General features: G+C 42.0%; 6 protein-coding genes across 6 annotated transcripts; 3 read left to right on the top strand and 3 right to left on the bottom strand.

The window, feature by feature from the left end:
- Window positions 1-423: 423 nt before the first annotated feature.
- On the top strand, window positions 424-799 carry BCR41DRAFT_310815 (conidiation-specific protein 10; the record flags this gene model as incomplete). The annotated part of the gene is made up of 2 exons (XM_022021003.1): window positions 424-549; window positions 644-799. The coding sequence occupies 2 exons, from the start codon at window positions 424-426 to the stop codon at window positions 797-799; spliced, it is 282 nt and encodes a 93-aa protein (XP_021878068.1).
- Window positions 800-2,685: 1,886 nt separating this feature from the next.
- Window positions 2,686-4,691, bottom strand: BCR41DRAFT_424807 (hypothetical protein; the record flags this gene model as incomplete). Its single annotated transcript, XM_022030492.1, has 2 exons — window positions 4,048-4,691; window positions 2,686-2,961 (listed from the first exon to the last, which is right to left on the bottom strand). Exons 1-2 carry the CDS (start codon window positions 4,222-4,224, stop codon window positions 2,686-2,688), a joined length of 453 nt encoding a protein of 150 aa, XP_021878067.1. The 5' UTR covers window positions 4,225-4,691.
- A 6,722-nt stretch (window positions 4,692-11,413) lies between these two features.
- Window positions 11,414-12,390, top strand: BCR41DRAFT_424805 (hypothetical protein; the record flags this gene model as incomplete). Its single annotated transcript, XM_022030491.1, has 2 exons — window positions 11,414-12,241; window positions 12,343-12,390. 2 exons carry the CDS (start codon window positions 11,414-11,416, stop codon window positions 12,388-12,390), a joined length of 876 nt encoding a protein of 291 aa, XP_021878066.1.
- A 964-nt stretch (window positions 12,391-13,354) lies between these two features.
- Window positions 13,355-14,378, bottom strand: BCR41DRAFT_360182 (hypothetical protein; the record flags this gene model as incomplete). Its single annotated transcript, XM_022025319.1, has 2 exons — window positions 13,355-14,165; window positions 14,362-14,378. The coding sequence occupies 2 exons, from the start codon at window positions 14,376-14,378 to the stop codon at window positions 13,355-13,357; spliced, it is 828 nt and encodes a 275-aa protein (XP_021878065.1).
- A 986-nt stretch (window positions 14,379-15,364) lies between these two features.
- BCR41DRAFT_399705 (hypothetical protein) lies at window positions 15,365-16,090 on the bottom strand (the record flags this gene model as incomplete). Its single annotated transcript, XM_022029086.1, has 1 exon — window positions 15,365-16,090. One exon carries the CDS (start codon window positions 16,088-16,090, stop codon window positions 15,365-15,367), a length of 726 nt encoding a protein of 241 aa, XP_021878064.1.
- A 614-nt stretch (window positions 16,091-16,704) lies between these two features.
- BCR41DRAFT_399704 (hypothetical protein) lies at window positions 16,705-17,445 on the top strand (the record flags this gene model as incomplete). The annotated part of the gene is made up of 1 exon (XM_022029085.1): window positions 16,705-17,445. The coding sequence occupies one exon, from the start codon at window positions 16,705-16,707 to the stop codon at window positions 17,443-17,445; it is 741 nt and encodes a 246-aa protein (XP_021878063.1).
- Between the last annotated feature and the right edge of the window lie 2,548 nt (window positions 17,446-19,993).

Raw genomic sequence — 19,993 nt, 5'->3', positions numbered from 1 at the left:
ATATACGTATATAACAGTTCCGTTTTAACTATTATTATCAGTGGTGGCTTGTGTACTGTAGATGTGGGAAAACAAGTGAAACATTGCAATGATAGGGAAATAGGACGGCAATGCATCAGAATGTCGTTTACCAATGTCAAAAAAGATATGCGCGCTCATTACTCTTGTCGCGGTCGAAACTGAGACATGTGTACGTTCAACACTAAAGACTGTGATTCCATCAGCTTCTCTCTTCCGTGGGAGCGCTGACATAACTATTATAACAGCGGTCAAAAAGTCGCATCTCCAAAAGGTATTTAAATGAGTGGTCTTCATCCTTGACAACCGTAACAAAAAACCATTCATTTAAAGCATATATCCAAACTGTATCCATTTAGACAAAGTATCAAACGCTCCTTTCGAGTAATCACCCCATTATCCAAAATGACAAACAATCCTAACCCTGGCAATTTTGCAAACCGTCCCAAGGAAGAAGTTCAAGAGATCGCTCGCAAAGGTGGTCAATCTAGCCACACCGGCGGTTTTGCTTCCATGGATCCCGCTAAGCAGGTGAGTTAATTTTTGTTTAAATGCGATTTTAGACCTTACTCGTTTGAGCTGAAGTATTCATGCTCCTAAAAACCCATCTTTCACTTTGATACAGCATTCTATTGCATCTAAGGGCGGTCAAGCTTCCAGCGGAAAATTCGAGCCTGGCAGCGAGAGAGCACGCGAAGCTGGTAGAAAAGGTGGCCAAGCTAGCCATGGTGGTGGTTCGAATAAGATTGTTGACGAACCTACCGAGCAATCGTCTGGTTAATTGCCTGCAGCCGGCTCTTTCTTTAGGAAAGTTCACGGAACCCAAGTACCGTCAGCTATTCTTAGCAACACCACTTTTTCATTAATGTACATAGCAATCTATTTTTCTATATTGATAATTGGCAGTTTCATTCTCCAATAAATTACACTATCCGTCGGTCTTTTGGAAGCCCTCACATTGCCCAATGTGGCACCATTTTTTTTTTCATACATTATAACTTAATCCCTAAATACACCTTTTGTGTTGTGTTTCGTACCCCAAGGCGCGATAATTGTTGTTAAATAAGGAGAGATGAAGGCCTAGTGCGGCGATTAATAACTAAAGACTTCTAGTTAAGCGTACGGGTGTTTACAGCTGAGTGTTTGGTTATCTATTATACTGATTCAGTTTTCTAAACTAACTAAATTGAACTCGAGTTAAAAAACAGTAACTATCTTTTTATTTTTGCGCGTATGTGATGTCAACTGTGTTCTATGGACGAACTCATGCGAAGAACAGGCGGGAAGGAACAGACACATGATGGTAATGTATCTTGAAATACGGGCTACTGAAATGGTGGAGATGTGAGAGAATGTGATGTAGAGGTGGCTGAAGCCAATATAAATGATAACAAAACTTACAGCAACGGTGTGTAAGAAGGCATCATGACTCTTCAAAGATCTGTTACTGTCAGGTGTAATGGCTTCGAAATTTTGCCACCAAAAATTTATGTCTTCTACAGACATGTCGATCTTTTGTATCAGCAAAAACTTCCTTTGGCATTGCTTTTTTGGGTAGAGACTCATACCGATATCTCTTTTAGAGAGGTTTCTGTCAATTATAATCCTATAACTTAATAAATCTTTTGTAATTGATAGCGTATTAACCAAAAATGGCATCGGTATAAGTCTCTAATGCCAACCTCTGTAATAAAAAGTCCAAAGTTTGTGCGCGTACAAAATAAAAAGAAAAAGCCAAACTATTCCTTCTTCGTTTGGTCAGTAAATTCATGTATTTTTAAAGTAAAAGATGTTGTTTGAATTCGCGATATTTGGCCATCTGTAAAATAGTTGACCCAATACATTCGATAGTATTTAAAAATATATGAAATACTGATCTAATGAATGAGATGAGTATAGTCAAGCCTAGAAGAAAACCGGTAAATACTCGGGTGATGTTGTACTACAAAATAGATCCACACTTCCCATTTAACTCCACAACTATTATCCATCGTATTTATCGTGCAGTCAATGGCCTCCTTTAATCTACCAATAATACATGCGTATGCATGCATGTGTGTTGGTCAATGACCCTGCCGGCAATGATTAGATTCTCGTCAAAAGCACGCTGGTGGGCTCAAAAGCGGTACGCGCAAAAGGTCAATTATATATTATGAGGCATGAACATAAAAATCGCTACCTCGATATCTCGAGAAGGGGTTCTTGTGATAGATCTGAAACTGAGCACTTCCATTCTTACGGTGATATATAGAATGAATTCTCCAAAAAAAAAAAAAAAAAAAAAAAAAAAAGACATATACAATACGTCAAGACTAGAATAGCCAGTACTCAAAGGTTCCGTGCGAAGGGACAAAGGACCTAGCCCTCCTGGTAATTCTATAAGTCATTCGTGAGACCTATATGGGATCGCATTACAATCCAATAGCATGTTCATGTCTTGTTTCTTAGAAATGGATATAAAATACAGGCCTTTGGAAGCTATGTTATTCTTTCTTCTTCATGAAGCTACTACAGCTTATAAATGAGCATCGTCCAGCAGCTAGGCATTTCTTGGTCTTTGATTGCTTGAATTGAATTGGGTCAAATCAGCTTCTTTGAGTTTTTATACTTTGTTTATTCAACAGGAAATTTATTCAGATATCTTGAATACTAAAGGCAACATCTAGGCTACACCCCATGACCTTGACTAGGGTCTACCCCTGCAAAATCCGGTGCACACACTCCATCCCGAGTCACCACATGCATAAAAGGAAGTTGCCATTTCATGAGCTTGGCATGGGCCATCTGACTTGCACGAGTTTTTGCCAACAGTGCAAGGATAAAGCTTGGTTCCATAGTCGATATGGAAACCGCTACCATCTCGCCTGACACCGGGAATGTCAGCGCTCGCAACAGAGGCAAGAATGAATATGGCCAAGAGAGTCTTTCGTAACATGTTGTAAGCTATATCGATATGAAGAGAATATCATATTGTAAAGTGGACAGTACATTAGCTTCATTTTTAATCATAAAAGAATAGTCAGAGAATGAGAGAACATTAGCAATGATGGGAGGAAGCTGGAGAAGTGATAAGGAGGCTGGCTGTGTACCTTGTTGTGGTCTTGAAGGTTTAAAGGTTTAAGGAAAAAGAGAGAGGCACAGGAAGAGCTATTTATATTGGAGCAGGAATGATTAGAGCTGCGTCCCTCAACTAAGACTGTCCTCAATTGTCCAAAAAGTGAAGGCGTTGGAATGGCTGCAGTTCAATACTATAGATGTGGAAACCGAGCACTTGGCGCAACTATGATTCGACTTGAAAACAGTCGCGGCGCTTTTGTCCATCGAGTTACTGATCAAATGACGGAGAATATTTTCTATTAGTGCATAGCCAATGCATTGGCATTACCATGCAGAACAGGGGAGAAAGAACAAAAATAGGAGATGGTAATTGCCCTCATTCAGAGACGTCACTTCATGCTCGGGGCTTAGCAGCAATGATCCTCTGACTGACAATATCCTGCACTATTTCCTTGCCTCCTTTTTGTAAAGCCATTGCACAGGGATGGGCATTAAATTATCCGAGGCTTGAAGGGTGGATAGGAATTATCGCTTCGTTCTTGGCATAGCCCATCACAAACATTACCATGCAAAAAGAAAGCCTATTTCTTCTCTTTGAACGATATTTCAAATGCAGGGATTGATTTAAAAAGTTATGCCGTTCTACAGCGCAATTTAGACAAAACTTAAATAAACTATTTTGGGTTTTTCATGCATGACACACGTGCCATTGTTCGTGCCATTGTTCGTGCCAAAATTTAAGAGAGAGATGAAGATACAAGCAGGATATGTTTGTCCTTGCCCTTGAGTAAAAAGTCTTCCTCCTATTATTTTATTATTTGATGGCTAGCTGTTGCTCGAGTTCTATTCTCGGCTTGTACGGGTTTATCCCAAGGAACTACTCTAGCGAGTATGGATTTGATGGGCCTTGTAACTAAACAGAAAGATAAACGAGTGTCAAGGCAGCGGGTCTCCTTAAGACGTTTTCGCTACCCAGGCAATCCATCTCCCGAATAATGACTGCTGTACGGAGACCTCATAAGTAGTGCGATAGTATAATAGGTAATTGATGATATTCTTCAGGTTCGAAGTTGAACAAGTAGTCATTAATAGCTCTCGTTTGCCAATGATAGTGATATGTTGTCGTTTGGTAAGTTGGTTTAGAGTCATGGCTCTAAACAAGTGCGTTTGTTCGTGCGTTCGTCCTCAGGAACTATAATCCAATGCTCCTTGATCAGCATGTGCTTTTAGTATTAGAGACTCCTACGATGTCATTTCTGACCCGCTTTTGGCCAGACTTGATCTCTATCTTGGTCCTGCTCTCCGCCTTAGTTCCAGGTTTAATCATCTCGATCAACCCTTTCATAGATCGAGCTGACAGACAATCAACTGAGGGATGAGACCATGTTGATGAGCAAATGTCGGACTACAAGTCATCTCTCGGTTGAGGACAGATGACCTTGAGTACCTGAATTACATCAATATCATGTTGTATTGGTATTGTGGAATTGTATAAGGATCAAGATCGAATGGATTTTACAATGTTTTCTTCAGGAAGTGTCTAAGAGTTCTCACTTCTTTCTTATTTGTCGGATAAAGTTGGTTAATTGCACTTGCAGTAGAACAAACATTCAATGGCTGTTATAATTTAAACAACTTCACTTATAACTAACAGAAGCCATCTACTTTTTTTTTTTTTTTTTTTTATCGGAAAGACTGTTCTAAAAACTAAAAAAAATTTACTTTGGGAATGATCATGGCCTTTGCCATTAATCTCATCAAGCCTCCTTACATTTACACTGTTGTTTGATGATTAAGATTGCGATCATGTCCTTAGACTAGAAACTGCGACATCGGCGCTAGTCAGAAACTGAATTGATCTTGGATATGGGCAGCGACGCGTTACATGACACCCTCTCAGTTTATTGAGGGCATGAAAATAACCGCAACGCATTGTTGGAGAGTCGAAGCATCCCTGTCATCAAGGAAAGTCTCTCTTACGGGGCCTGAATCCCATCCAGGGAAACATTGTGTATGGCTGCCGACACAAAAGGCGGGAAATAGTCAGCTATCTAAGAGATGTGGCTATACTTGGATGATCTTTGCGGCTGTTCAGTAGGCTCTTTTTCAATGGCTTGACATTACTCTTATCCGTGGTTCACTCCGTACGTTTCGGTACTGGCGCTGATGCTCTGCTAGTGGTTCTTGTGGTAGAGGTGTTCCTGCTTTATTTCCAATCATAAAAACGTAGCCCGTGACCTTTTTTTTGTAAACCGAGAAAGTTTTTTATTGTTCATTCACACGTTCTCACACATTTGCAACCATTACACATCAGTACATTCCTCGAAGAGTTTGCTGGTTAAAAAAAAAAATAAATCTTTTTTTTTTTTTTTTTTTTTTTTCCACTAAACTTCCTCTTGGCATCAATACGCCTGTACACCATACGCGACGGGAATACGCTTTCATCTCAATACAATTAAATGGACAGGTCTAAAACAAATCCACTATCGCGTCGCGAGAAGCAGCATTCCGCTACACGAAGGACACCATATGCACGACCTGACAGGCAATCGAAACGCAGGACTTCCTCCCAAGGCCTCCAACATGTATGTAAATGATATGGCCATTTATTCTGTCCGATATCTTCCTCTACTAAGCTCTTTATTATTATTATTATTGAAAAAATAGAATAAAACATCGTCATTAAGGCTACGATTGGCTCACTTCTTGAATCCATGGTACAACGAAGCAACCTCATCACGAGAATTACAAGAGCAAGAGCAAGGACAGGAGCAGGAGCAAGAACAAGAAGAAGAACAAGAGACCCAGCAGGAGGTTCTTAGTGAAACTGACGAAGAGAGAGCTGATGCAGAGCTGATGCAGCTAGATTCAGTTGTTACCACTACCACTACTACCACAGAAGTGAGTGAAGTGAGGGTTACTCAGGAAACACTAGACGTGATTGAAATTGTGGATGATGCGGCTGAAGCCTCTAACACTTTAAACTCTGAGGTATCATAAAAGATCTGAAGAGATGTTTTTGTTTACCTTTAAAAAAATGGCTTAGTAAATTATAATCTTTGCCATAACCAATTTTGTTTTTTTATATCATGTCGCTTTTAGATTACATTAGTTGCATCATCACAAGAACCTACTTCAACACCCGAAGGCAGTGTAGTGGACCCGGCGGAGAGAGTTCATAGTACAAAGCATCGCTTAGAGCACGAAGAGAGTGCACTGAGTGGACATGATTCAGATGCTGTAGCTGATCGTAAGGAATCAAGACGTACACGGAGAAAGCCTCTACAGCCCTCTACATCCATACGCCCTACTCGCAGGACAACGCGCAGCCTGGCAGCCAAAGCTGAAGAAGAAAACAACATGGACAAGGAGGCCATGGAAGAAAGTCAGACATCAGATGCTGTCAACAAAGAATCAAGCCCAGCGCCTGAAGAAATCTCATCGATCCAGCAGGAAGATGATAGTCAAAAACTTGAACCGTCGAATCAAAAGGGTAAGAAGAAAAAGAAGAGCAAACAGTCGAAGAAGGACAAAGCCGAAGAGATCGAGGCAGTTGAAAGGGATGCTGGTGAGCTTGGTGATCGTATTGCAGCAGAGCTTCGCAAGTCAAATGAAATCATTCAAGAATCAAAGGCTCTGCGAAAAAAAATGGAGGCCTTAGACGAGGTTACAGCTGAAGTGCTGCATGATGCGAAAGATCCATTTTCACCTGCTGTTGATGATGGTGACGAAGTATCTACAACTATCGCTGCGAGAGAAGAGCATGAGGACCAAACCTTTCATTCGACTGTTCAGTTCGATGAGGAGGATGCTGACGACTATGAGGCCGAGACAAGCTATTCCCAAGGTCTTGTCTACTCATACTCAGACGACGATAACATTGAGGAGACTGCAGATACAGTAAAATATTACCCACCAGAATCGCCAGATGCCATTGATGAGAACGAGGAGGAGCATGAGCTTGCTGCTGATCAGATACAACAGAAAGAGGATCTCGAAATTGAGAAGCAAAAGTCAAACACCAACTCTATTGCCTTCACACGTAGAAGCCCTTCACCTCAACCATTTGAGTCCGGGCTTGCGGTGCCTGAGGATATCGAGTTTTCGCCAATGCAGAGCCGATCCGTTAGCCCTTCAATCAAACTTCCCTCGACGTCCTCCGGAGAGCATTTTGTGGACTGTCCACCGATCGCCACTCCCAAGCCCTCACGAATTAAGGATGCACTTAAGCCTGAAGAACCCAAGCCAGTAGGAAAATATGAGCAAGAGAATAAGAATGATACGCCCATTAATTTGGATAAGTTTGGTATGCATCCTGTCCATAATATTGAATTCTTGGAGGAATTCTTCAGACGCCAAAGAGGCCATCTCTTGACGTATAAGCAGGCAGAGTATTGCTGTCTACTCATTATGGACTCTATTATTCGTAAGTTTTTTTTTTAATTTTTTATTTTATATTTTTTAAAAAAGAAAAAATTCCCCATTGATCTTCTGTCGTAATTTTTAAAAAAAAGTGCAAGAGTATACTAACCAACAAGATGTCCCCAATCAGCCTCCGACATCCCTAAGAACGGAGCATTTACAGATATTTTCCCTGTTAAAGCTACCGCCCAATCTGAAAATCTACCCGCAAAGGCATCAACCTCATCATCGGAAAGGACCAAATTATCCATACCTCGAGGTTCTGTTCGCCGAGCTGCCCCATTAGCGATCCTTCAAGAATCTACAGGCCTCAATAACGATGTACCAAAGCAGACCCCGCTTCCATCTCTAGATGAGTATCTTGAGATTGAAAAGTACAAGGGTGTCGAATGGAATGACTTGCCAAACCATGTCAAGGTGAAGCGATTTTTAGAGTGGAAAGGAACAGAGCCGCCGGAAGTTGCAAAAAAACGTAGAATGGAGGAGCGTGCACAAATCAGGAAAGAAAACGCGGAGTATTGGGTCAATAAGGAAAAGGAAAAAAAGGCAGAATCTCTAGTAGCAGAGAAAACAGCTAAGGAAATGGATATTACAAAGACAGCAGCAGCACATGGAAAAGGCGTGATTGGGCAATCACCGTCTGTCTTGAAGCGTAAGATTTCAGCTACAGAATCCGTCTCGAATGATGATAAAGACTTAATTTCAGCCGAGAAGAAGCCAGTTCTGAAGAACTCATCAGTTATAGACCTGTCGCCCCCTGTGTCTCTGGTTAAGGCGAAGGCGGGTCCAAGTAACAATGCTCGTCCACAAACCGTTGCAGAAAAGATTTTGGCAATTGTGCACAAAGACTCCAATAATGATGAAGATCAGGCGCCAAGCAACACTGCTTTCGCGACAGTATTTCCGACATCAACAAAGGCTGCCAAACCTATAAGTGCAGGCCTAGTCTCAGAGAAGTCCGTTCCGGAAAAGACAGGCATCTCTGCACCTTTATCTGAGTCTGACTCCCCTTCCAAATCTAGCACACCATTTAATCCAACAGTTGGTTTCGGTGCACCATCAAAACTCAATACAACTTCGCCTACAATTAATTTTGGAATCCCAGTCAACACCAAGGCAGGTTCCTCAATGTCTCCATCCACTTTCGCCTTTGGATCTTCCTCAGCCAAACCATCTTCCGGAAGTATTTTTAACACTCCTGTGTCAACTCTGAAGGAAGATACTCTGAAACCATTGTCAAATACAACGCTCCCTGCCAATCCGTTTGCTGCCGTTAGCGCCTCGAAATCGCCATTCGGAATTGCTTCTAACGAGGCCCCGACCTCATCGGCAATGACCAGCAACAATATAAGCACCGCCCCGCCTACTTTTTCATTTTCAATGTCCAAGTCAAACACCGCAACTGTCCCTACACTTGCAACATCGCCTGCTAAATCAACTAGGGCCAGCTCTAATTTTGGGATTTCAGCGTCTTCATCTCCCAATGTTGGTGGTTTTGGAACGTCTGCATCGTCAGATGCTGCCAAGTTAACAACATCAAGGGATACCTCTTCGAGCAGTAGTTTCGGTTTCGGCCAGTCACCTGTCAGCTCTGCATCTCCTGGCGTGCCTAAAGCACCCCCTGCCTTTGGCTTTGGCTTTGGCTTTGGACAGGCCAGCTTCGCAACAAAAAGCAAAGAAGACGAAAAGTTCGGCCCACAATCAGTGTTCTCGTCGGCTTCTCAAAGTGTTCCTTCTAATAGAGAAGCTAGTAGTTTTAGCTTTAGGGCTACGTCACCAGGAGTCGATAGCGCTTCGGCTTCTAAAAAAGTCTCATTTTCAGGCGTAAATTCGAATGAAAGTACGGCCGATAAAGCCATGTTTGGCGCCTCATCTATGGGTACGGCAGCAGCATTTGGATTTGCAACCGGATCTTCATTTGGCTCAGGGACTGGAGGATTCTCAGCTCGAGGCTCAGCTAAATTTGAAAGTGATAGTATTTCCAAAAAAGACTCGCGTTCTTCATCTGTCAATCCATTCACAGCCTTCATGAAGAAGCCATCAACACAAGAACAGGAGCTAGCAAAGAGCAAGACATCGAAGAGAAAGAATCGCTCTGAAGATGATGACGAGGTTATTATATTAGGGGATGATGACAGTGACAATGGAGCCAATGCATATAATTATCGGAAAGATTATAGTCAAAATGAGCGTGGTGACGGTGCCAAGCTGAACGAAAAAGAGGATGAAGAGTATAATGAGGATGAGGACTATAATCAAGAATATGATCAAGAAAACAGTCGTAACTCCTCTGAAATCAATGACGATGAATATGGATATGAGTATGAGGGGGGTAGAGATGGGGAAGGCACTCCACAGTCGCAGGATAGTCAATATGAAGAGGATGATGAAGATAAAGAGAATAGGCCAATATTCCCGAACACAAACATTTTCTCAAGCACATCCTCCTCCTCCGAACCTATGTTTGGACAGCCTCGTCGGGTTTCTTCAAGGGCATTGGATTTCGGACAACAACAACAACAACAAAGTCGAGGACAATCACCAAAGTTACCTGAATACGATTTTGAATTCGATCCTGCTCATTCTGAAGCAAGTGGCGATGTTACTAGCTATAGGAAGAGCCAAGAGACATATGCTGATTATTCGGATGAGTTTGATGAAGAAGAGGTGGAGCTGTTGGAAGATCTGGAACAGGATGCAGAAGGCTCCGTCTCACCGTTGGCGAGCCCTGTTCTTTCGCCATAAAATAAAAGAATTTTTCATCAATCAAACAATGATGCCAACATTCTTTTATTTACAAGAATTTGCTGTAAACTACAAATTATGTGGGCGCAGTTCTTTCACTTACAATAGGCATATGGTAAGGCCTTAACCTTCTTGCCACTGGAAGTGTTCTGTGTGAACGGGAGGTTACTGGTATGACCGGCCCGCTTTTGTCAAAAGAGAACATGTGCCAAGCAGACACGAGCGATGTTTTTCGCTCCGACTGTATTGCGGTCGAAGTAGATCTAGTGACTGCGACAGTATTTCGAGCATGGAAAGATGACTTTGAGGACGCTGCAGTAGGAGATACAGGAGTAACACACATTAGCGGACATCCTCACCACCAGTTGACCAAGATTCTTCCTGTTTGGAAGTTTACATCAAAAAAAAAAAAAAAAAAAAAAAAAAAAAAAACAACAACAACAACAACAACAACAACAACAACAGCACTGGTAGGCACAAGAGAATAACCCACTTCTGGAAACAAAGGAAGGTGTCATCAGTTAACAGTGCCCAGTGGTTTTCAGCTTTTTTTTTTTTTTTTCTTTTTTTTTTTTCATCACCGGGGAACTTAACTTCAAGGGAATCGTCCTCATTGTCATTCCAGAACCTTGCAAGGGCATATAAAGGTTGAATAAGTTTCAACAATAACTTGTCGACGATGGCGAGATTGAAACGCAAGAGGGAACATCGATTTGCTTTGATATGATCATAGTTAGGAAGGAGGACTAGAACATTGTTTTGTGTTGTTGATATATTGGAAGCTATGGTGGGGGAATAGTGGAATAACAATTACAGCGTGATGACTATGCTGTGATCTTAAGCTACAAATATGGAAGGATAAGAGCGTCCTACCCGACAGTCAGGAGTTTGTCGCTGATTATTGTCTTCACCAGCTAATATTGTGTTCCTTCTTCTTGGCACAAAAGACAGGAAGGGAAGTAAAAGACAGAAAAAACTGCATAAAGTTCAGGCTGCCAAACAATCGGCTTGTGTTATATTTGGCGAAGTAAAAAAAAAAAAAAAAAAAAAAAATCAGGGGCTGTGAAAAGAAAGATATAAAACCCATTGAAAATTGAAAAGGATTTACAACAGCATCGAACCCTTTTCTCCTCCCCTCTCCTCCTCCCCTCTCCTCCTTTTTCTATCACCAATGGACGCAAAATACAGCTTCGCTCTGTTCATCACTGGCAACCCTGGAACCGGCAAGAGTTTCATTGCAAACAACCTTGGGGCAAATTTCAAGTCCGGCTTCTCGTTGGATGGCACTGGAGTAACAAAAGACGTACTGTGTGAGGATGTTTGGATTGATGGTCAGTTGGTGCTCATGGTTGATGCACCAGGCCTGTTTGAGGCGACCCTAGACACGACGAGACGCAATGCAGAAGAAATCACCAAAGCGTTACAAATTGGGCCAACGTATAATATTCCTCTTAGGATCGGGGTTGTTGTAGCGGATCACAACGGAAGAATCCAACACGGGGACCTGCTCTTGATCAAGAAGATTCACGAAGCATTGTCACCCGTGTTCGAGATCCTTTTGATTATCAACCAGGTCAAGAAGCGCAACCTGAAATATTATGCCACACCGCAGTGTATAGAAACAGTGGTGGAAACAATCAAGGCCAACACTGGTGCTGATGTCAGGACCGATCGTGTGCTTGTTATCAGAGACTACGATAATGATGAGAAGCCAGACATACAGCCACTCATTAATATGCTTGAGAGAATCAATGCAAAACGAGCGCAAAATGTCAATGATATTACGGTTACCGAAGAAGAATACAAGGCTAGTTTCAAGGAGTTCACAATTTTCACGTTGAGTTCAGCTGTAGGTGCAGCTGCAACTGTAGGTGCAGTTGCAACTGTAGGTGCAGTTGCACTCGCTGTGGGTGAAACTGCTGGTATGGCTACATCCGCTGCATTTGTAGCTTCAGGGCCAGCAGCACTAATAGCTGGGGTTTCTTACATTCTCTACAAGGTAGCGAAATCCTAAGGTCAGGAAGTGCATGTTGCCAGCACTGTCACTACAGATTTCTTTTTTTATTTTTCCTTGGAATGAAATCGAATAAAATCTTTTAGATCTTGAAGGAGCTATCAGGCAGTGGCGAACAAGCTTTTATACTGTAAATTACAATTTTCAGGCTTCAAGACTTAGTAATCTCTTCGTATATAGCAAGAGCTTCCCCAAGCCTACATGTTGAGTCTGTACCATTAGCTTTTATTGATACAAATGGTACATATGCTTTCAGTTGATAAAGTGCACTTATACCAACTAATCTACGACGTCTATATATTCGACATCTTCAACTACTTGCGGTGCCATCGGGGCCTGTAAGGGTGCGTCTGAAGCTATGTCAATTGGTTGCTCTAGATGACTACTACCGCAGTTGGTAGGTTTTGTTTCAACAGTCCGGTGGTCTACTGCAACTATAGGGTCTAAATACTGGTTGTTTGCTTCGCAAGGGGACACCAAGGGCTGGTGGCCTACCGCGGCAGACTGGAAATCTATCACAGCAGGCGATTGGGGTGATAAGTGATCTACTGTGTCAAGGGACGCCAGAGACTGTTGACTTATTTCGCTAGGAGGTACATGATGCGGTGCATTTATTAAGCCAGAAGTCACTTCGGGCAGGGATTCTGCCATACCAAAAGATGCTTGAGGTTGGACGCCTGCTACGTCATAAGGTGTTGTGGGGTGGATCTTTGCTGCGCCAGAAGTTATTAGGACATGTACATTTGTCGAACTAAGCGACGTCGCACAAGATTGATAGTCAAATGATTGCGGCCCCGCTCCTTGTTGCCGATATGCAGGTATATTACTGATATCAGATAATGGAGGCTGAGGTTGGGGCTTATCATGATATGAAGTATGGGATTGGTTTATTGGTGGAGCTGGGTTAGAGTATCCATGGATATGAGACGGTGGTCCATTAGTACCCGAATTGGATACTACCGGCTCGTTCGGCCCAAAGTGCCTATCGAAATTTTTCCGAGACCCCTCGTTGACCGGATTAGAGATTTTAGAAGCCTTATCCTGATATCACAACAAAAAAAATAAGTAAGTATCTCACTATTTTGTGTATACCAATAATCAATGCAAACGTAGATCGAAGCTTGCCTGTTTAGGTTTTTCGAGCTGCAAAAGTTTCTTTATAGGTTTTATAGGTTGTAAAAATCGAGATACTTTGGGGAGCCGAAGCGCTTGTTGAGGAATGTTATTGGTGGCTGTGAATCCATGGGGCTGGTCCATGTTCAGGATGGTATCAAATTCATCTTTAGTGATCGTAATTGGGCTTACTTTCACAGAAATTGCATCAATTTTACTCAGGACCTCTTTCAACTGTTTGAGGTCAACCTGTTCGTCATCAGGGAGATCGGCAATTGTTACAATATGCTCCGAACGAATAGTGGCACCTGTCTTTTCTCTGATCGTCGTAATTAGGTTGCGCTGGTACTCTTCCGACATCACTTTATGAAGGTTACTCTTTCTGACTTGGTTGATGATCAACATAAATTCAGGCTTAGGAGTCAGTGCTTCATACAACTTCCTGACTAAGAGCATGTCTGCCGGCTGGATGCGTCCATTTGTGTCTGTGATGACGATACCGATCTTGTAGGGGATCTGCTGGCCATACTCCTCAGACTGGCCCTTGTTGAGCGCACGTGTGATCAACGTCGCATTCTTTACAGTTGTTTTATAGTTTGCTTCAATCAAGCCTGGTGCATCGACCATAAGTACTTCGTCTTCATCGATTGGAACGTTTTCTGTATGTAATTCAGTAGTGTAGCCCCCGCCATGGTCTGAGAAGCCTGAAGGGAAGTGTGCGCCAAGATGGTTGGCAATGAAGCTCTTCCCGGACCCAGGGTTTCCAGTTACGAATAAGGTATATTTGGATGAAATACTATTCATTTTTTTTTATTGTATTTATTGTATAGGATAATTCAGGGCAACTGTGATAGAAGAACAAAAAGGATTGATATTTTATCTAGTTATATAAAAAAGAGAAGAGAAAAAAGTTTCCCTTTCAGATGCTTTCTTCGCTCCATTGAATGCATGCTTTATTCATTTGTAACTGAATAAATATCAATCAAACTTACTTCGCCATACTACCCATCCCTTAGAGAGTTGACCCATGTTACATTATTGACTGAGGGGAAAACCCCAAGATTTCATTTGCATGAATTATACAGGCTGGAAAACCTGTCACATATTGTTGGCGAAGTAGGCGAAGCAACAAACAATTCCGTTTGTTTGTTTGTTTGTTTTCAAAAAAACCAATATAAGGTTTTCAGGGGTGATGGCGAGGCATTTTTTAAAAACTCGACTTTAGGGTTAATAGATATCAGTTGTGCGTTATTCATTACTGGCAATCTTGACGTCGGCAAGAGCAATATCGTTAACAACCTAGACGCAGGTCCCTCTCGGGACTTGGAATAGGTGGTGGCGAAGCCATGACGACAAACATCTAGAAACAAAGGATGATGATAAATGAGGAACGTTTGCTCCTTATGGATGCTCTTGGGTTGACAGAGGCCGATCTAGTGGCGATACCAAATATGCAGGCGACCTCTTGAGTATTGAGGGTTGAACAGAATATATTAACTTTGAACTCTGCACTCTGCTGATTGTAAACTAAGTCAAGCGGCGGAATATACGGCATCACGTATCCGATGACTGTCTCACTTTAATTAATACAATAGACTCAAGAGCCAGCATCAGTGGAGGACGATTGGTAGCCATGTCAGAGGGTGCGGGTGGTTGGCCAAATAAGGATCCTATGGAGCATAAGTTGCAATGCTGGGAGCATCATTATTACGCATGAGACGTTTGCTCTTTGCACTTTTACTGTAGCAGCAGTCCATATCTCCCCACTTTAGCGATCCCTCGTCTCAACGCTGAGGGTTTTAAATAGCTACTAAGGTATATGTAGATCCTTAGAGATTAGAATCACTGTTTTATTGCAACTATTAAATAAAGCACTAAATAGCTTTATTTATTTATTTTTTAATAAAAGAAATTGATGAAAATGAGATAACTATAAATTCGTGGTAATGTATTTGGAATGGAAAGGAGAAAAATTCTTGATTTCCATGACATGAACTACATGATCATTTGGCCAATCATTAGCATTGGGCCCGCAAGGCTCGCAATAATCTTGAGCGTGCGATAAACGTAAAACAGTATCTTCTCTCCAAGTGACTGATGCTCTTCAGTTGAAATCACAATTGGCTTGACGTCCTCAGCAGATTGCTGGTTTATAGAGCCCAACATTCGGATAAGAGGAGCCATATCTGGGCGCTGCTCTGGTTCAAAATCGGCTATTGCGATCACTCGATCGATTCTCACGTCGGCTCCTGTGCGGCTCTGGATAGTTTGGACTAAAGCTGTTAAGCACTCTCGGGTCGCATAGTTGGTGATGTTCCGTCGTCTGATCTGGTTCACAATGAGTAGAAATTCAAATGCGGGTGTCAATGCCTCATGGACCTTCTTAATCAGGAGCAGGTCAGCTTGTTGGATCCGACCATTGTGGTCAGTGACAATGACACCAATCTTGCAAGGGGTGTGTCGACTGATACCAAGAGCATCAGTGATCATTCCTGCATTACGTTGAGTCGCCTGGTAATCAGCTTCGATCAAGCCTGGCGCATCGACTAAAAGGACACGCTGTGATTCAATGGTAACCTCCGCGCTCTGGACTTCGGTCGTCACACCACCGCCATGCATTGAGAAGCCAGTCCGAAAATTCGCCCCAAGATTGTTGGCGATGAAGCTTTTGCCAGATCCGGGATTGCCAGTGATGAAGAGAGCATAGTCGACATTGGTCATTTTTACTGTTAAAAGGGCGTTAAAGATTGCAACAGTGATATTAATAAAAGAGAAGTTTAAGTAAGTAATAAAGCGGCCAGGAGGCGCCTTTTAACCTTTTTTTTTAAGTCGTAGCTTTCTGGGCATCCAAACTGCTGTGTTCTAACCCATGCAACATTACTCAAGGCACTTTTTTTGTATTGTTCATCACTTCGCCACAAGTATGTTGTCCATTGGAAGTATTGCTGTCATCAAGTGCTTCACCATCTATCAATGTTTATATCTTGAAAAATAAGCGGCGAAGGGCCTAGATTTAATTGGTTTAGGCTCAGCTGGCAAGCTTTGAGCTTTTTTTTGCATGATTACCAGGTTAAAGTTCAAGGGATATTGTTTATTTTATCCCACTGTCCACTTTGCGGCCAAGGGCGAAGAGCCATCCAATGTGCAGATGGCGAAGCAAGAAAAAAAAAAGTGTAATTGGCTGGCGAAGCAAATGGACGAAATAAATAGACGCATTAAGGCCTAGGAACATCAAACCCAGTCCAATTTATTGTTATTTTTTTCTTTCTCCTTTATTGCAATCTTATCGTTTTCCCATATTAACCAGTGGAGTCACCGCATAATATATCACAATCATGAGAGACGATGTCAGCTGTGTCCTATTCATCACTGGCAATCCAGGGACTGGGAAGAGCTATATCGCCAACCATCTCGGGGCAAATTTTGAATCGGGGTTCGCAATGCATGGCGGCGGAGTGACGACGCAAGTACAGCAACAAATCGTCGACATTAATGGCCAAAATATTCTCATGGTTGATGCACCGGGTCTGATTGAGCCAGATCTGGTCGCAACGAGGCGCAACGCAGAAGAAATCACTGAAGCGCTTAAACTTGGAAAGAAAAACCGAAAGCCACTCAAGATTGGAATCATTGTGATGGATCACAACGGAAGGATCCAGCGCTCCGACATGCTCCTGATTCAAAAGGTCAATCAGGCATTGACACCCAGATTTGAGATCCTTTTAATTGTTAACCAGGTCAAAAGACGAAATATGCAACACTATGCCACACGAGAGTGTATAGAAACCTTGGTCAACAGAATCCACGAATACACTCAAGCGATTGTCAGGACGGACCGTGTGATTGTGATCGAAGACCAAGATGAAGGAGATCTCCCTGATTTGGAGCCACTCAAGAATATGCTTGACAAGATTGTGAAACAAGAAGTACGAGATGTCCAAGATATCAAGATCACTGAAGAAGAATTCCAGACCATTGGGGAGCAGATCCTCATTTATACTGTCGCTACGCTCGCTGTACTCACATCACCTGTCTGGGGACCGCCTTACCTAATCTACAAAGCCATTAAGAAGTAGCTACGTATCTGTATTTCAGACTTTCTCACTATTCCTCTTTACATCTTTTTAATAAAGCTTAGCCAACTTATTTAATTCTCTGTGGAAGCTATGGACTAATCTTTGGGCATAAAACGGGCTTTCGGCCCACTGCATCCGACTGACCATCTACTATCCAGTCCTTCTCCCTTCATTGAACTGGAAATTACGCGCCTCGCACACAGGACATCTTTAGTATTGAAATCACTACTATCATTTTGTAATAACTCAGAATATGATAGACAGGCAACACTGGCCTAAGCTTTGATATCAATATCAGCATCGAGAAAACCTTATACTGGGTCAAGCACCAATAACTCATAAATAGGTCAGAAGACTGTAGCTTTTACATTGCACTTCTGGCCAAAACGACTCCAGATCGTTCGTTGCTGGAGCGCTATTTGGTATGAGTGATCTATGAGTCGCAGGCTGCCCAAAGTGAACATGGACGAAGAAGAGCCAGTTCTACACTCAGAATTTGAGACCAGGATGACAATGTACATAAACGTCATGTTCCTTCGAGGCGCTTCCGGCTGCCAACTACCGTAATACTCTTTACTTTAAGTTTTTCTATGCCCTTGTAATACTAGTAGACACTTCATAGCAATTCTAAAAAGAAGAAGCATGAAGGAATTGATAATGCACATCATCCTTTATTTACTTTGTTTATTTTTTTTATATCGCCTTCCACCTCTTGATTGAGGTCTAGAAACGTATTCCAGTGATAATGTGATTGGGGTTTCAAAGACGAAAGAAAATGGGGTGAGTGAAGAGGCTGCTCCAAAGTAAAATGTTGGCAGAGTAGATGTGTTGGACGGCGACAGATTGGGTCTCTGCCGTGAAGGTGAATGGTGGGAATGAAAAAGCTGGATTCCCAGAGATAATAAACAGCATGCTAGCTGTCGAAGTGAGGACGCCATTGTTTGCTGTGTCCTACTGTGCCCTACATAAAAGGAAGTTGGTTTATGGTTCGGGCAAAATACTAAATTAGATTTTTGATACATAAACAATGGAGATCCTTTTCTTCGAGCGTGGCTCAGGCTGTATCGACCTGCGTCGGCTCTGCAAGGCCTTTTTTGTTTTTTTCCTGCTTTTCTGTCTCTGCGATGCGGGCTCAGCAGGCGAGCCTCCCTTTATCTGAACGACAGGGACTCCTATGGTTGTTATAGAGGAAGAGAAGAATATTATTAGTAAAAAAAAAAAGGTGAACGTAAATATTTTAGTCGTATAGAGTCTATGCACAAACCAGGTTAGCAGATCCATATTTTCATACCTTGGGGAGCCCTGTTCGTTGAGTCGAACGTACGGTGTGGCTCGTGAAACGTTATGGCGCTTCTCACGACATGATGGTGAGATCGCCTTTGAGTTCCCAATTTGGTTGTGCATATTTAGGGAGTTGGAGAAAGGCGGGTTTAACAAAGTTTAACTTTTGAGCGTTTACTGCACAACAAAAAATGAGGCGAAGAGAAAAGTGAAGAAGCGTGAGAACGAGGAGAATATTCATGAATAACATGTGGGTATATGTTAGTGGCAGATCCTGATTGACTGCCGCTAAAAATGTCGTGCACTTCACAGACAACATCACAGACGTATTTTTGTTTGGATTGAGGATAGCCACGTATAGGCCTCGCCATCAACCTGTTCGGTTCTTGTTTTTTTTTTTTTTTTTTTTTTTTTATTTTTTTTACATTTTTTGAAGGATTTCTCATAACTGCAATAGCGAAAGGTGTCAGTTTCATATACCACCCCACAGGAGTCTCCTATACATACGACTCAGCTCAATTGATAGATTAGAGTCCTCGGCCACAACTTTGGAAGAAGCTATCGTTCCAGGAAATGAAGATTGCTTTATGATAGGTGACAATTCGAGAATTGATAAACAGATAATGTCCGATATGGACGTCAGGATTTGAGGTTTTATCAATTCAATTTTCAGAGACTTCTGATAAGACTAGAAAAAAAACCTATGTATCGTTTTTCTTTATAACAGTGGTTTAATAGCAATAGGATTTCAGAGGACAATGATGCATGATCGAAAAGTCTTCGAATAAAGTGGAGATCAATGTTGTCCTTAAAGGTTGGGCGAAGCTTCGAGTGTACCAAACTTTAAATCCTTATGCGCATTTGACAAGATATTTTTTAAAAAAAAAAATAAAAAAAAAACGAAAAGGAAAGGGAGGACGGTCTCAACTGCAGCTTCAACTGTTCCGGTAGCTTCCAATCGTGCGAACCGATTAGCGAGATTGTGAAAAGACCTATTTGATGGTATGGCACCTTTTGCGACCTGCTCATGATGAACTGTGTGTGAGGATATCTCTTGTCTGTCAACTCTCTTCTTTTGAGAATGAAGGCTAGAGTACCAATCATTCAACAGATAATTTTCTTTTTAATGTTCATCGAAGCAATAGCTGACATTCATTATAGTGACAGCTTTGGTACGCAGTGTAACATGTCTTTGGGGAGAACCAAACCATAATGCGTACCTGAACTATCAATTTGTCAAATCGAACTTACTTTGACATTGTAGCTC

This window comes from Lobosporangium transversale, assembly GCF_002105155.1.
Source record: "Lobosporangium transversale strain NRRL 3116 chromosome Unknown BCR41scaffold_41, whole genome shotgun sequence".
Classification (NCBI taxonomy): domain Eukaryota; kingdom Fungi; phylum Mortierellomycota; class Mortierellomycetes; order Mortierellales; family Mortierellaceae; genus Lobosporangium; species Lobosporangium transversale.
Note: the sequence above shows the minus strand (reverse complement) of the source record. Positions and strands in the feature narration are given on the sequence as shown.